Source organism: Lycorma delicatula, chromosome 1, assembly GCF_047948215.1.
Source record: "Lycorma delicatula isolate Av1 chromosome 1, ASM4794821v1, whole genome shotgun sequence".
NCBI classification, from domain to species: Eukaryota; Metazoa; Arthropoda; class Insecta; order Hemiptera; family Fulgoridae; genus Lycorma; species Lycorma delicatula.
Genome location: NC_134455.1, coordinates 194,186,022 through 194,204,348, shown reverse-complemented (window position 1 = coordinate 194,204,348; position 18,327 = coordinate 194,186,022). Strand labels below are relative to the sequence as shown.

Below are 18,327 nucleotides of genomic sequence, written 5' to 3'. Positions count from 1 at the left end.
TTCTGTATAAAATTCTAGTTAAGATTTTTGATGCATGACTAGTTAAACTAATTGTTCTGTATTCTTCACATTTATCTGCCCCTGCTTTCTTTGGTATCATAACTATAACACTTTTTTTGAAGTCTGATGGAAATTCCCCATTTTCATAAATATTACACACCAGTTTGTATAATCTATCAATCGCTTCCTCACCTGCACTGCACAGTAATTCTACAGGTATTCCGTCTATTCCAGGAGCCTTTCTGCCATTTAAATCTTTTAATGCTCTCTTAAATTCAGATCTCAGTATTGTTTCTCCCATTTCATCCTCTTCAACTTCCTCTTCTTCCTCTATAACACCATTTTCTAATTCATTTCCTCCGTATAACTCTTCAATATATTCCACCCATCTATCGACTTTACCTTTCATATTATATATTGGTGTACCATCTTTGTTTAACACATTATTAGATTTTAATTTATGTACCCCAAAATTTTCCTTAACTTTCCTGTATGCTCCATCTATTTTAGCAATGTTCATTTCTCTTTCCACTTCTGAACACTTTTCTTTAATCCACTCTTCTTTCACCAGTTTGCACTTCCTGTTTATAGCATTTCTTAATTTCCGATAGTTCCTTTTACTTTCTTCATCACTAGCATTCTTATATTTTCTACGTTCATCCATCAGCTGCAATATTTCGTCTGAAACCCAAGGTTTTCTACCGGTTCTCTTTATTCCGCCTAAGTTTGCTTCTGCTGATTTAAGAATTTCCTTTTTAACATTCTCCCATTCTTCTTTTACATTTTCTAAAGATAATCATATAAAATAAATGATTTAATTAAATGCATCAATAAAATAATTATAATAAATTCAAGTTCAATTTTAATTAAATAATTAAACAATAATGGAATAATTAATTTCCTATTTAATAAATTAAATAACCCTTGATTTAAAATAATGTTATATAATAAATTAATTTTTAAAGTTGAATAAACCAAAAAAAGATAATTATAAGATTATTTAAAAATATATAATTATTATAAAAAAAACCAAAAAAACTCATGATCTAACTTTTATTTTAAAGTTCAATTCATTAAAATTATTATACATGCTCATTTACATTTAATTATTTATTCTTTAAAAATAAATTTGTTATTGTATTTCTAATGTATCTTATCAATTTCTAAACTAATTATTTTGCAAGCTTGAACTGTTCTTTTTTTGTTTCTAAATTGTATTTAAAGTTAGGGATAGCTTTCTTTGCTCTTGTTGGTGCTGATAATTATCAATTTCTAAACTAATTATTTTGCAAGCTTGAACCGTTCTTTTTTTTTTGCACTTAAGTTGTATCGTTTTTTTTTTTGCATTTAAATGGTAATTAAAGTTAGGGGTAGTTTTTTACTATTGTTTAGTTGAAGGGGTTGAAGTCCTTTTTTGAATATTTATTTTGAAGTTTGTAATTAATTTTATTAAGTTCCTTCTAAAATATTATTTATTTAAAAATTTGATCTTTGTTTTTAAATTTGGCTTTGAGTGAACATTGAATGAAAAGTAAGAGACGGTTTTATGGTTTGATGACATTGAAATTTCATTTCCAGGTTAGAAATATTATAATATGTTCAGCAGCAGTAATGCTTATCACATGCAGTTTTTTATTTACTACATTAATTACTATTTATGTAATAATCTTGATCTTTATACTGCTAATGTTTTATGTTTATTCTTAACATTAATTAGTCAATGTTAAGTATAAGTGTCATTAATATTTTCAAAAGATCTGATGTACAGTATAATGATGCTTATTATTTATAATGTAGATATATATTATAATGGAGAACATTTAACAGCAAGTAAAATGTATTGAGAAGATTTTTTATAAATGTAATGTGCAATTATGGTTACTGGTATTCGGAAAACAAGAATTTCAGTAGAATTTTTATAATGCTATTAGCCGCCTTAAATTAAAAAAAGCTGTGAATGAAATAACTATTATATTCTTCAACTGTAATAGAGTTAAGTCATCTGTTTGAAAATTTTAACTTATGTAGTATTATATTAAGAATATTCCGAAATTGCAAAAAGTAGTTTATATTGGAACCTTGTTAGATATTTATGAAATAAAGTGGAATTCTTTAATCTCAACAAATTAATACCACTGGAATTCTAAGTATAGATTAGTGAACACTTTGTGAGGTATGCAGAAAGCAAATCTGGTTTAATTTAAATAAGTAATTCATTGTTATTCTAGTTTTTTTTTATTTTGTTGGCTGCATTTTACTATTAGCAAGAATCGACCACTGTCATATTATGTCAGCGTCTAAGAAATCTAATACATTAATGGTACATATTTTTTTTAATAAGTATAATTTTCTAGAAATAAAATGCAAAGCATATGATAGAAAGATCATGCAGAAAAGTTGAGGAAGATTAAAAATGTTTTCTTATTTGGGCTATAAAGTGAAATTGAAAGAACCAGATGATGGGATGCATCCATTACATATGAATTAATTATTATTGACTAATTTTTACATTGTGGTAAGATTAAATGGAAAGAAACTATATAAACAGATATAGAGCTATATAAATTTTTTTTATGGTAAATTTAAAGTAATGAATAGTATTGTATATTTTAATATTGTAGTGCTTGTTTTTTTTTCATTTGTAGGTATCATTGTTAGTAAGAAGAGAGCTAATTGAAAGAGCACGTGATTTTAACATCATATTAGATGATGTCTCAATTACAGAATTAAGTTTTGGCAAAGAATACACTGCTGCTGTGGAAGCAAAGCAGGTAATATAGTAGTATTAATTCATACAAATTGCCAAGTTCCCAGTATCTTGATAAAATTGTCTTTAAGACCTGTATATGTATAATTGACAACTTTTGTAATATTAAATTAAAAAAGAAGTTGTTTTTCCTTGAAAACCTGAAAGAAATTTGTTTATCTCTTGAAACTGATTTATTAGCTACGTTTTGAAATAGTTACTTGGTCTCATGTTGTGTTATTTAGACTGCCAACAAATCTCTTTTCTATGACAGTTTTTAATTTTACTTTTCTAATTGTTTTATAAAAAGATTCTCTATTAAAAGAATGTATTTCTTTTTAATTGCTTAACTCATTTTATGATTATGATTATAGTTTAATCATTTGCATGCTGAACCTTGTCACAGGCAGCTTCTTCTCAGTGCTAGATATTTTTACAGTTTCTCAAACAAATCGGTCTACAACCAAAAAGTAATTGTGATGACTTTTAGATAAAATTATTAAAATAGTAAAAGAAAAAGATCAATTTTTAGCTGTGTAAAATTAATTTTATTTTTTTAAAGTTGAATAATATTCAAATAAAATACTTAAATCACTATAATTACTATTTTTTTACATAATTATTTAATATTAATAATTACTTACTGGTGTGTTAAGTATGAAAGATAGATTCTTTAATGTGTATTCACAGAAATAATGATTATATGTGAAGGTGCACAAACAATCGCTTTGCAGTGCCTTTTGAATTTTTGTTTTAAAACTTATAAAACAACATGACAATTCATAGCAGTTGTAATTTCAAATGAGGAAATAAAGAGTAATATTTATTACCAGTGATAGCCGTGGTAAATGAATGCTATTCTTAAGAACAAAGAATTCAAAACTGTGTACTATTACAACACTCAGATTTTTTCAGAAAAGTTAAGTTGTTGTATGGCTTTAGCATTTAAGATAAAATGTAAAGAATATACTTCATTTATCTTATTTAAAAAAAAAAAAAACAATAATATTCATTTTCCCATCAGTTCGTGAAATCCTTGTTTTAAAAAGTTATTAAAAAATTATAGAAAAAATGATAAAGATTCTCCAAATAAATGTCATTTGAAAATTCTTACACCTTATTTTATTTCTGCTATAGTGAAAATTACTCCTTTTAATTTTTTTTTGTTATTTTCATCTATTTTAAACAAACTAAATAGCACTACAATATGAATTTACATACGCTTATGTAGAAAGCCATCTCTGGACAAAGGTATATTGTACATTTTTATCAGTCTTAACTCAGTGCACACACTTTGCAACAAATTGTAATTTTTAACATAAGCCACTTAATTCCTATTCTGATATAGCATTTGCAACAAAATTTTCTGAAAAAAATTCCCTTCACTTTTTTTATCGTAAGAGCACCAGTGAGTCAAAATATTTTCAAGAATAGATGATTGGATAACAAACAGGGGCCATTTTACTATTATATCCAAGTTGTTGAATTTTATAAATCATCATCATATATTTTCTAATAAACTTTAATTTGAACTCTGAACCATACTTCTTAGATTGTAGAAATTGAGCAGGTCTAATGTCTCGCACTCTCAAAAAAACTGAATCCTTTGGCTGGTGTTATTTTTTTATCTGTTGCCATATTGGTATTGTTGCATATTTTTTAACTGCAATTTTAGAGCAACAACAATTTTTTCAATGTTTTTTTTCAAATATCACTAAAATCTAAATTTATGGAAGTAAGTAATTTTCATAACAACTCTGCATCTAAATGGTTAAATATACAGCATTATTGCAAGTTTAATAAGCACATTACATCCCATGATGGGGAGGAAACTACATCCTTCTCTCTACAATAAGCTAAACATGCAAACTAATGTTTGCCATTACTGTAATAGAATACTGTATAGGATAATTAATGATTTATCAGTAAACTGCACACTGATCGTAGGACATTTAGTTATTTTCCTTTTCAAACCATAAAATCAAATGACAGATGCTCTTTAGGATAGCTTATTAGACTTTACATCAGAATTATTAGGAAAATGGTTTACTATTCCCACCTTGGCTTTCTACTGGAACCTAAATTTTAAATATTTTATTTAAAATTGTAAACTTCTTTGCCTATTAAATTTATATTGTATTTGACAAATTGAGTATTTTCTGATATCTTTTTCTCCAGGATTACTTAACTTTGTTTTGTTAGGTATTCCAGTATAAAAAATATTATTTTGTATCTAATCAGAACACAAAGGTCCTAATTAAGCATAACTATAAATAAACCAGTATTATAATAATAATAATAATAATAATAATGAAATATTCAACTTAAAGAAAAATTCATGCAGAATAAATTATCACTCATAAATTTTTTAATTAGCATTTCAGTAAAGAAAATTCAGCTCTAAATTTTCAAAATACTATGCTCTTGTAGATTGAACTAAATTCAGAAAACAGTATTAATATATCTTAACAGCGATATATCTCTGCATCATTGTGGTTAATGTTACAGGTAGCGCAACAAGAAGCACAACGTGCTGTTTTCGTTGTAGAACGTGCTAAACAAGAACGCCAACAGAAAATTTTGCAGGCAGAGGGAGAGGCAGAAGCTGCCAAAATGATATCCTTTTTGATAGTTTTATTTTCTGTTACTCCATGGAGATATATACAATATTGATATGAACTGTGTTTCTTAGATCATATTTTTTAAGGTTACTTGAATCAGAATAATGTTACAATCATTTTCATGATGTGGGTAGCCAAAGATATGATACCTTACTATGCCTTCTACTATTTGGACCATGTATATGGTACACAAATTTTAACTTCTCTGTTTCTAGGGATCAGAAACTCAAGGTGGCTATGATTACTAGAGATGAGATAATTTTTTTTTGTTGTCTGATACCACTAAAATAATTACACAACAACTTGAAATTGTGCAAGATAAAGATAAAAGAACACATTCTGGCAAATACTTAACGCATGTATAACACAATTGTTTTGTCAGAATTATAGAACTTGGAAAATCTCGTATATAATAAAGGCTATATAAAAACCTTTTTTTTTTCCTTTGGTTTTATGCAAAACGTAAATGATATTTCATAATGTTGAAATGAGTGCATAATTTGTACATGTACTCATTTCAAGTACATGTTGTTATGGCTGCATGTAATTTTTTTCTCTAACTTTTTATTTACAGAATTACGAAGTTCACTCGTGTGTGTCTTCTTTTGTGTTCTCCAGAATGTAGTGTTATGTTATGTTGAGGTATATGATATGTCTCTTCATTCAGTAATTAATGTGTTTTCAAGTGAGCAAGTAGTAAAATATTTTATGAAGGAAGTTACCATTAAGGGTGAAATGTAAAGTTGAATCTCATTGTAATCATTTTCACTCTTCAGTAAGCTTCAGGGTAATGCAAAGTGTACTGCCTACTCTTATTAGTGTAAAGCCAATTTAAGTGTTTAACTTTATAAATCACTGTTCAGTTCATACCAAAATTGCATTCTTTTATCTTGTTTATGGTTTATTGTTGAACTTTATATATGTTATTAATTTATCTCACAGAAATTTTATCTGCTGTGAGGTTAGCGATTTACAAATCTTAGTTATTACTTTTGTTTGGTTTAAGAAAAAATAGATCAAAAGTTTGTTTGAAAATTTCTGTTATTTTGTTATTTTCCTATAGTAACAAATAATTCCTAGTTATTATAATATTAACTGTTGATATTTAGAAGTATGTTGACTGTAAAAGCTTGAATTTAAAAAGCGGCATTTTGAAGTAACAAATATAGTAAGTAAGCCATATAAAAGTGCTAAGATGTTGCCCATGCCTGACTCTTAGAATGTTTCTATTTTGTTAAACCTTTTCTGTTATTCTTTTAAAGAGTAGTCGTCTTTTTTTTTTAATCTAAATTTTTTAATCCTGTAAATTTGTTTTCTCCATGTACTTTTGTTAATATATTTAATGACTCTTGTAATAATATATAAACTAGCAGTTTTATTTATAAAACTAAAAATTACCAATGATCATTTGATGTATCATTTTAAAAAGCAAAATGGGACAAGGAAAATGGTATCAAAAAATTAAATTCTGATTAAACCAAAATAGTGACTACAAATGTTATGTTACTTTTACTTTTACTCTTCTTTGAGGATGTTTTTATTCTCTAAATAAAAATATTATTTCTATTCTTTCTTGAACTTAAAAAACATTGTTTTTTTTACCAATAGGTTTCTAAGTGTTTTTAATCTAAATTAAATTTTGAGTTCTTTAATCTTTTTACCTATTTTTTTTTTTATTTTCAGATCTTTGTAATTTTAATTTTTTAAGCTTACTAATAAAACAAAAATAAAACTTCATCCAAAAAATAACACTAATGCAGTGTTACACTTCAACATCTGTTAGCGAATTACCACAAAATCAATAATGAATATAAATATTGAAAAATATAACTTTTACCTTTGTTTAATTGTTGTCAGCTGTTTATATTGCTGACTTTTGAAATAAAAATTACTTTCTTACAAGTTTCTTATGAAATAAAATTTTAATTAATAAATTATTTATTTCTAAATTCAAAACTTAAGTTTTAAACTGTTAAGTTTAAGTAAAAAAGTGGGAATCTTGTATAAATGGTGTTTACTATTCATACAAGATGTGTACTTTTGGATTTTTGATTGAGCAATTAGAATTTAATTCTAAATTAAATGATTTAATTGAATAAAACAAAGAAAAGTAAGAAAAATTTGAATTTTATGTAGAAACAGTACACTAGACCAAAATGCATTATACATACTAGTTTATAATAATTGTTTAAAAATGAGCTTGCCGTTTTCAACACATTTGTTGGCATGATTCTGTATTGTTTTTGTTACTCTTTGTAGTTCTATTTTTCATCCATCCCCAAACACAAAAATCATTAAGGTGTTAGATCGACAATCTTCGTGGCCAGAAATATGACCCCCCCACAACCAATCCATTTCTCAGGAAAATGATGATTTAAGTGAATGGAAACAGCACAAGAGAAATGGTGAGGCATGCCATCTTACATCTTACTGAAAGTGTACTTTGCGTCTCAGCACTAGAGGAACATCTTCAAACAGCTGTGGCAGTTCTTCTAGAAGAAAGTGCTAGTAGACCTTGGCATTTAAGTGGCTAGGTCATATTAACGGTCCAAACAGCTGATTCTGAAGAAGGCTGCACCATAAATTGACGCTAAATCAGTGTTGAAAATTTTTTTCCACTGTTTCATGAAGATTTACTTCTGCTCATGTATGCTCATTGCCAAATTTGTTGACACCATCTTGAGTGAAATTTGCCTCATCAATACACAAAACATATTTGTAAAGTTGTCGATTTGTATCCCACCAACTACAGAACTCCCAGCGAAGTGGACCATCTCCTGGGTGTAGTTGTATCTGGCTGATTATGATAGGATAAAACTTGTTTTGTTTAAGTGTCCTCCAAACCATCGATTGCAAAACTGCAATCTGCTTAGAAAGATGTTGTATAATGATGCCTTTCTTTTTTTTTTCCTATTTAGCCTCCGGTAACTACCGTTTAGATAATTCTTCAGAGGATGATATGTATGAGTGTAAATGAAGTGTAGTCTTGTACATTCTCAGTTCGACCATTCCTGAGATGTGTGGTTAATTGAAACCCAATCACCAAAGAACACCGGTATCCACGATCTAGTATTCAAATCCGTGTAAAAATGTATAATGATGCCTGGATTGCGTTGAACTACATCAGTAATGGTGTCATGTTGGACAGATTGTTTCCCAACTAGTGAAACTGTTTCCCAAAGATTGCAAAAAGTCCTGTTAATTGTTTTGGGGTCTGGAATCCTGCACTTCAAAAAACATATTTCATATACAACTGCAGTAGCTGTAGCATTACAATTACACACACACAAAATGAGTACTATATCAGTGTATTCCTTCGTTTTAAATAAGTACAGCATTACTTCAATGGCAAACCAATCACATTCAAACTAAAATTCATAGAAAAACTGTGCTAACCATGGTACAGTTCACAGTACCAGATATACTTAATGAACCTAACAGAATGATTTAAACACTGATACAGTATTGCGCTTTGTTGATCAGATCTTATTTTATTGCCAATTTTGAAATAATAATTTTTCAAATAATTTATTGTATTTCTGTCATTAATAAAATTTTAACATTTCCCAACTTTTATTTGTTTTATTCAACTTATACCATATTTTTTTTCAGAATTATTAAAATTAAGGTTATATATTGTTATACAATGAAATGTAGTTTTTTTTCTTTTGTTTATTTGAACTATAAATTTCCTTAATTATACTTTACTTGGGTCTAGCAGTCAGCCAAAATCCTGGCTACCTTAAGCTACGAAAATTGAGAGCAGCTCAGAGTATTTCCCGAACTGTAAGTGTTTCTTCATTATCATATTGCTTGTATTTCATTAAGGGTTTTTTTAATAAATAATAAATTACTTTGTAAATATTCGTAGGTAGGTTAATATAACTAAATTAAACAATTATATCAAGTGGACTGGTGGAAAATTATTGACAGACATTTAAACTACAACTATTTTGATAATAAAAAGCTGACAACAAAGTTGTTATACTTTCATGCATTATTTATTCTTATATAGTGGAAAAAAAAAATCAGTATTTTTCACTTTTATCTGCTTCCCTACCCAAAAAATCATCTCCCAAAAGAAAAATGTTTGGTTTGTCTACCATCTTAAATGGAAGAAACTAAAAAAAAATTCTACTGAAAATTATAAAACCAATAAAAGCGTTACCTAAGATTTTTTTTTGGGAGTGGGTGAGGGTGAATTATAATGAAATTTTATTGTAATATTATTAAAAGTTTAAATAGGCTAAAAAAAATTTTTAAACATTCAGAAAATTGATATTTTTAAACTTTGATCAGTTCCCCATCCTCAATATTATACCTAAAGTGGTATTTTTTGCCACTTTCATTACTAGAAGGACAATAAAGAATTTGGTTAAAAATATGCAGTTAATAAAAAGATAGCGTTTTTTAAATATTTGGAAGCAAAAAGATTTTTTTAAATAAGATAAGCTTTTGTACTGAACATAATATAAAGTGGGGTTGTTTGCAAAGTTTTGAGAAAGTTGACCCCCTAAAGAAGATATCTACCTCATTTTCTGGAGATGTTGACTCTAAACTTTTATCAGTAAATTTCCCCATATACACAAGTCTCTGTGCCAAAGGGTTTCATTAAAATCGGTTTATCCAGTCAAAATCTTTCAAACACACCAATGTTATGTACTACAGTACAAATATTATTATCCTCCACTTTTTTGGTTTTTGGAGTCCCTGGGTAATGAAATTTCAAGAACTCGTACCCCATTTATTGACTGATTACCATACTTTCCTTCTTGCAGCATAGCTCTAGAGCTACGATGCCAGGAAAGTAAAAAAAAAATTCATATTCATCTTAATAAATTGGGTAAAATTACCATATGCTGTTTTTATCTGTGGCGATCAATGATGGAAATTATTAAAAATTACTAAATGTTGATTTGAAAAGCAGAATAGATTTTATAAATGTTATATTTCAAATAACTTATATAAAAATATTTTCAGTCTCCCATGTGATCATCTTCAGCGATCGGCTGCTGTTCTCACCTTGTCATCTACTGATATTCCTGGCTTAAAAATTTAAGCCAGGAATTTAAATTAAAATTTTTAATTTAATTTAGTAATGGTTGAAAAGGTGTATTTAATTGTATCTGTCCAGCGAGTATGTAATTGTTAAGTTGTGTTTATATATTTCATAATAGTCATGTGCGAGGGCTATTATTTAAGTAAGGTCCATTTTTTAATACAAACAAAACTAGTAAAGATTTTGTAAAAAACATTTTTTATTTCACACTATACTTAAGCTACTTTTCTACGTAGTTACCTTGTTTGTTTAAATTATTATCATAGCATTTTACTAAATTGTTTGTGGCCATTTGTCATAGAAATCAACCAACCGACTGTGAAAAAACCGGTATTCAGGTGTTTTATTTTTTTTTCACTTTGTCATCAGTGTCAAACCACTGACCACCGAGAAACTCCTTCAGGTAGCAGAAGGTTGTAATCACTCGCGCAAGGTCCAAGCTGAACAATGGGTAGTCCATTTGCCTCTCATCCAAAAGATCTGATTAATTCCAGATGACAGTAGACCACATTTCTTATATTGTACAGCAAGCGGAAGCTTCATCAAGGTCTCGCAGTACGCAGCTGAGTTTATTGTTTTCTCTTTGGATGTAAAATCGACTAATGGGACATCATGTCTATCCCAAAACACAGTTGCCATAATCTTGTGTATTGGTATTGTCTGGCTTTCACTTTGACTGCTGGATGTGAGTCACCATTCCATTGACTGCCGCTTTGATGCTGGAGGGATGTGAGAAACCCATGTCTCATCCCCTGTGACAATGTGGCCCAAAAGTTCAATTCCTTTTTCACTATATCAGGTCAAAAGGTTTAAAACACTAGCCATTCTCTTTTGGTGTTCTTCAGAAAGCAGCCTGGGAACCCATCACAACCACATTTTTTGAACTGCAAGATTTCAGAAACGATTTTGTATGTAGCACTGACCTTGAAACTTATGGTAATATCAGTGACAGACTGGAAATTGTAAATCGTTGGTCTTCCTGAATTATGTTAACTTCACACATCGAATTGTTTGTGGTTATAAAAGGTCGGCCTGATCGTGGTTGATCATGGACATTGTCTCACCTGCCCTTGAACAGTCTTATCCATTTACACACTTTGCTACTACTCATTGAATTAGGCTCGTAAACTTCACATATCTGGCAATGAATGTCCACTGCTAACGTGTTCCTTGCGGTCAAAAATCTAATCACAGACTGTATTTTACATTCGGTGGGCCGCTCAGTTATTTGAAACATTTTAACTTCAAAATATAAATCATACACAGTGATGCTGTGACTGCAAATGGCATCTACATTTGAACAAGACATGCTGGGAGCCAGGGTACTTGCATGTTTCAATAACTATACAAAATTTACATTGTTACAGTCAATCGGACCTTACTTAAAAATACCCCACATATTTATGTAATGTCAAGGTTGCTGTTAATGTTGGTAGATTTGTAGTTGTAGGAAAATATTGGTTATTTTGCTGTCAAGCACTTTTAAATAACAAGTTTCATCCTTTTGACCAATGTTGGACGTTATTAGTCAGAACAGTTCAGTTTTTGAAATCGTTTTATCTCCTTGCTGTTGTGACAAAAATACAGAACTAATAATCATTGCACAGTTTTACATGGTTTACATTGTTTTACAGCGACATCATGTTGAGTAGTCAACACATTTATGTTCTTTCATTAGCTCTTTCCATTCTTGAAAATGTATAACAATAAAAAATATCTCAATGAGCAATTGCTAATTCCAGTAAGTTATATATGACAAAGCAGTTTTACATTAGATTTTTATGTTGTCACATCAATTTCAATTTTTTTATAGAGTAATAAATAAGTGCTATGAAATCTCCATCCTTCACAACAACTGAAACCACACTAATAATGCTTGGCGTAGTTTTTGAAGCGGGCTTTGAAGACATATCCACTCCATTCAGTAGATTTTTGTAGTGTTGAAAAATTCAATATAAAAACTTTTGATATCAAAACTAGTAGGGCTTAACAGTGTGCTGTTTACATTTGTAAAAAAAATTACAGTAATTGTTTTATTGAAAGAGGTGATAATATCTTAAATAAAAATATTTGGTGTAATGCCTCTATAAAATAACACAAATAAATGAACTGCTTGTATAATGATGTTCTTTGTTTTTTAGATTGCCAACTCTCAGAATAAAGTCTACCTTAGTGGATCTGCTCTTATGCTAAACATTAGCGATCCAGCCTTCGATGATCTCAGTGAAAAGTTGAAAAGTAAGAAAAAATAATTATAAATTGTGAATGTAGTAAGGTTTTGTAATATTAAAATTTGCTGTACATTAATTTAACGCTGGTGAAAAATATTTTGTGACAATAACTATACCGTGGAGAGTGTAATAAACAAATATTTTACAGTGATTGAAAAATGCTGCATAAATTACATAACCAAATTTTTTTTATTCAGTCTATATAATTTAATTCTTCACAGTAATAATTTTTAGGATTTAAATTAGATATACCATAAATTCACTCCTATCTTTAATAATTCAGCCAGACTTTGGCCTATTTAGAAAATAAAAACATACAATTATTGTGCCTATACAAAAAAATCATTTGAATACAGTGATGACTGATTAAAGAATGCTGTTTTTATTAAAAATGGAGTGAATACAATTTATCTTTATTTTGTTTTATTACAATAAAAGTACTTTGTTATTATAAATATCATTTTGTTTTCCCTGCTTATTATCTGTTCCTCTTTCCATTTTCATGTTCTTATTAAGTACAGTTATAATAATAGTTTTTTTATAGAAATTTTAATTTTCAATTTTTCTCAAAATTATACTGCTAGTAGTAATGAAGTAGATTATCATACTTTTTATTTAACAGAAAGATCTCTAACATTAATTCTTAAGCGATATAATTATTTGCTTTTCAGAATTTTTCAGTTAACTTTATTACTTAGTAGTTGAACCAATTTTTATTAATAGATATTGTATGTACTATTTAAGTAAGGAATAAAGCAACTTTAAAGTGGCTTACAAAATCAGGTCTGTGTTAACATTTAAATTATCATTGTTTATTTTTTAAACTCTTAAAATTTGCTGGAAATGCATAAATATTATAGAAAATATACCCGTGTTAGTATTCCTAATCCTTTCTTACTAAATTTTCCGTCTCATCTGTTCACCTACAAGTTCTTTTACTTTTTGTGTTGATCTTAATACACTATTTATTTTTTTGTAAAGGATCTTATGTATCTTTTTTTTATACATATTTTCTTCTATCTACTTTAATTTTTCCCATATTTTTGGAATTTAGAATAAGATTGAGTATTTAACAATGGTTTGTTTAATTTTCTTTTAATAAATCAATTCCCTTCTCAATTTATTTTCTTTAATACCAAAGCTACTAATGTCTGCCTACTTTGCAATTTTTGTTATTTTTACATGTTCTACTTATTTACTCTGATAATCCATGTGCATTGTGTAACATATTCCTGAAATTTTCTTCACAATTTTTTAATGTGATATTTCTCTTTATCTTCCGGCGATTAAGAGGTTTAACTTAAAAAAATGACTGGAATTAACGATTTGCAATTACTCTCTATAAGAATAGTGATTTTAAGCCATTTTTTAATACCTTAAAACATGTTAAAGTAATTATAATGATAATACAGGCCTGATTTTGCATCCCTACATGAAATTCCTTCTTTTTTTAGACAAATACAAATAAACCCTCTCATTTTAATTATTTGTCAGGACTTGTTTAATATTTTATTAAATAACATGAATAATCTGAATCTGTAGGTTTATTTATGGTGTATTCTTTTATTGGAACTCAAATAGGCATTATTTGGTCTGAAAATATTATTTCATGCTCATTAGATTCAGGGCACTTCCATTTGTAATAGCTTTAATCTCATTGTTCCAGTTTTCACTTATTGATCAGTATATTAAAAAAAAAACCTGTATATTACAGTGTGAGAATTATATTTGACACAAAATTAAAATGCTTACATCCATTTTGGTATGGCTGGTTGGAAGACTGTTATGGGGTCTTAGTATCTTTTATAGTATTATCTTGAGAACTCTCATATTTGTAGTCTTTTTTTTACATAATCTTTTGAATCTTAAAAACCAATATTATCAGTCTGCCCTTTTCTAACTTGTTTAGTCTGTAAGAAAAAGTTGCCATTTTAGTAACACTTTATGGAAATGTTAAAAGAAAGATTAGAAGGAGGGAATAACCACTGTACAGAATAACTGCAGGTCAGTTGCGAAAATGGGATTGGTAACTTTCTTATTCTGCAATATCCCTTCATTAAGCTGAGAGTAGGAAGACAGCAACTTGATGTGTCTGCAGTGTTATTTTACAAATATTGATCAACCATCTATCTTATTTTGAACTATTTCAAATTAGGAGAGCAAGATTAGATTTTTTCTGTTAAAAACAATACGACCAGCTGAATAGTTGAACATTTTTTACAGGAGTAGAAATCTTTGCAAAAAGTTAATTTTATGCACCAGTTCTTAAAATTTTAGAGCTTTTTTTTTCTAATAATAACTATTCATTAATTTGCCAAATAACCCCACTACTAAATTAAAGAGGAGATATTTTTATAAGGAAACCTTTTTTTTAAAAATTTGTTTTATTTAATGTCACCCTGACTATATACATAGTGACATTTTGTGTGCATTCCCCAATATATAAATATTATTCCACAAAAAATTATAACTTTTAATTGATTCTTTGTCTAAAATCCCAAAGAAATGTTATATCATAAGATTTAAAATTTGAATTTTTTTTCTTTTTTCCTTGTAAAAAATAAATGGTTATGGTTTTGTAAATTATTTTTATTATTAACCCTTCACGGGCGGTAGCATATACACATCCATTCACTCAAAATTTTAATTTTTTGTGGATTTATCAGCATGTGATTCTAGACTTTACGGTCTCTAGACCGTAATATCACTAAAGTTGTGACATATTATTGGAGCTGCTATATCAATTAATGTTACATATTTAGTAGTGTTACACCATTTTTATCATTAATGCATCGTGTTTAGGGATTTTTAATCAAGTTGCCAGCACTAAAAATTAGGCAGGAATGGAATTGGTTTTCTGAGGTGGGTTGTTGGGAGTGGCACTTATGTAATGTCTCTTTGTTGTCATAGTAAGATAGTGTTTAACGTTTATAACTCAAATATTTCCATTATGGTATTGAAATACTAATAGATCTATGTCAGTGATCAATATTCTACAAAATGAAGATGAGGGAATGAGCATTGAAGAAAGTGATGGGGATTATAGCGACAGTGTTGCAAGTTCTGATCTTAATAATAGTAGTGTTATATCACAGTTGTAGAGTGTAATAAATGATAATTTAGGTGATAATGATGGAAGAGGAACTGAACCATTAAATGACAATAGAAACTGACAGTAATCAGGATGACTGGATTGATGTGAGTTTAGTGACAATGGGCCAGTAAGTAATATGACAGTTATAAATAATAATTCCAGACCAGTTTTACCAACTTCTTTCAGTGTAAACACGTTGCCCGTAGACTATTTTTGTTTGCTTTTGATGATGATTTACTTAAAGTGATATGCTCTGAGACATATTTTTGCCTAGAAGCAAAAACTTGCCTTGACTAGCCCTAAACGAAAATGAAAAAGTGAAAAGATGCTATGGTTTTTGATTTGAAAGCTTTCTTGGGAGTATTACTCAATGTGGGTCCATTATCAGAGCTAAAAGATTATTTTTCAGGAAGTGGTTCAACCGAATGCAATTCTTTAGTAATGTCTTTACTAGCAGTAAAGACATTGAGAGCATCGATCAAGGTATAAAAACACGATTCAGAACAAATGTCAGTTATTCTGTGATCCTAGTTTTTGCATATCAGTTTGATGAAAGTTCAATTTCCTTCAAAGGAAAAATTTACTTTCGTGTTTATAACCCAAACAAATCTACAAAGTTTGGTCTTAAAGTTTTTTTATTTAGGATAGTTTAAATTAGGCATCTCAAACTCATTAACCACCAAGGGCCATATTAAGTATTATATTTTAAATCGGGGGCCTCAAAACAAAAAAACAACTGGAAATAAAGATGAAGCATGTTTTATTATAAACATCAATACGTTCAAAATAATACACAGAATGTAAATATATTAAAAAAAATATATGTGTATAGGAAAGTTTATTTTTTTCAATTTAACATTATTTGAATAAATTATATTTCTTTTCTAAGAAATTGGGAATGTCTTTCATTAACCAAATCTTCAAAATTTGGTTGAATTTGTTGAGCTGTACTTATTTTTAAAATTGCTTGTCTGTTAATCTTGGTCTTTCCACAGTTTTATTATTTTTTAAAGTAGAAAATAGTTGTTTGTACAAATATTGCTACCAATCATAGATTAAAAATACATTTAATTGCTAATAACACATTGGGAAATTGCTCCGGTGATAAATAATTATAGAAATGTGGAATCCCAACATCCAAATATTTTTGTTTCAATACAGAATCGCACTGAATTTCTATTAGTTCCAGTTGTAAATTTTCATCAACGGATCCAACATCATTAGACAAAGAAGTAAATAATTGAAATCTATTTTCACATTTCTTGAAGTCAAAAAATCTTCTTTCAAATTCATTTTCTAACAATTTAATTTCGTTGGTGTATTCTGAGAATTTCAATTGTGGTTATTTTTATAATAATGACTGACAGATTCAAAGTGAGAAATTTTCTTTTTGAATCTGCTTTTCCCAGAGTAATAATTTCTGTTTAAAAACGTTGATGTTATGAAAGAAAGTAGTAACCACATGTTTGTCTTGTAGTTTGAGATTGACTAAGATGATTTGTTATGTCAATGGCAAAAGCTAGATGTTTTATCTATTGATCGTCTTTTAATATTTTACTTTCATAATTTTTGGATTCTAAAAAAATGATAATTTCATGTAACAATTGAAAGAATTGCTTTAAAACCTTGACTAGAAATCCATAGAATTTCTCTGTGATAAGGTAGATTGGTGTATTCACTTCCTATATCTTCTAGAAATTGACAGGGATTAAGTGTATGTGCGCAAATATAATTTACAATTTTAGTAACATTTTTTTAAACATGGTCAATATTTAGAACTGAAGCATAATGTTTGTTGATGAATAATACAATGAAAGAAGAGAATTATTACCTTGTTCTGTGAATTTTTCTTTTACTTGTGTAGTAAAACCAGTCATAGCAGGAGCACCATCAGTTGCAAAAGAAACTAGTTTTTGTAATGATAAAAATTACATTTATTCAGAACATCCATAATTGCGTTAAAAATATCAACCCCAGTGGTTGTATCATGCATTGGGATAATCTCCAGAAGCTAGCTCTTCAGTTACTTTCAAGTTCGCGCATCACATCTGTAAGTAAAGACAACTAGCTGAGCTTTATCTTGTACGTCTCTGCTGTCGTCAGTTCCAATGGAATAAGTTTCAAATGTTAGAATTATTGATTTTAGTTGGTAAATTTTCGGCTATATCATTAGTTCTGCTGGCAGTGCCCTTCTTGTTAAGCTTACATTTTTGAATTTTTTTAATTGTAATGGGCACAATACACTGCCTGAATCATACATTTGCTAAAAAATTCCCCTTCAGTGAAAGGTTTCGACTTGGTTGCAATTAAATGCAGTATCAAGTAGCTTGTTTTTACAGCAGCTGAATTATCTTCAATAGGTTTGGCAAATATGCTTGGTTGTTTTTGAATTGTCAACACTAATTCTGACAATTTATCTTCATGAAGCTTCCCTACATATTTGTCTTTTTCTTTATAAATTGTATCACAGAGTTCTTTTAATATTCTACTCTTTACAAACTGCTATGGCTTTTCTACATATCAAACATAAAATTTTATTTTTTCTTTGAATATAAAAGAACTGTAATTTTCTTAAA

The 18,327-nt window shown here is 28.5% G+C and overlaps 1 protein-coding gene across 2 annotated transcripts in view; it reads left to right on the top strand.

The window, feature by feature from the left end:
• Phb2 (prohibitin 2) overlaps positions 1-18,327 on the top strand; it is a 63,974-nt gene that overhangs the window by 28,659 nt on the left and 16,988 nt on the right. For both annotated transcript variants that reach the window (XM_075369495.1, XM_075369505.1), the window contains exons 4-7: positions 2,646-2,771; positions 5,255-5,362; positions 9,076-9,153; positions 12,568-12,664. In XM_075369495.1, the coding sequence (XP_075225610.1) occupies positions 2,646-2,771; positions 5,255-5,362; positions 9,076-9,153; positions 12,568-12,664 (409 nt within the window). The remainder of the gene's footprint in view (positions 1-2,645; positions 2,772-5,254; positions 5,363-9,075; positions 9,154-12,567; positions 12,665-18,327) is intronic.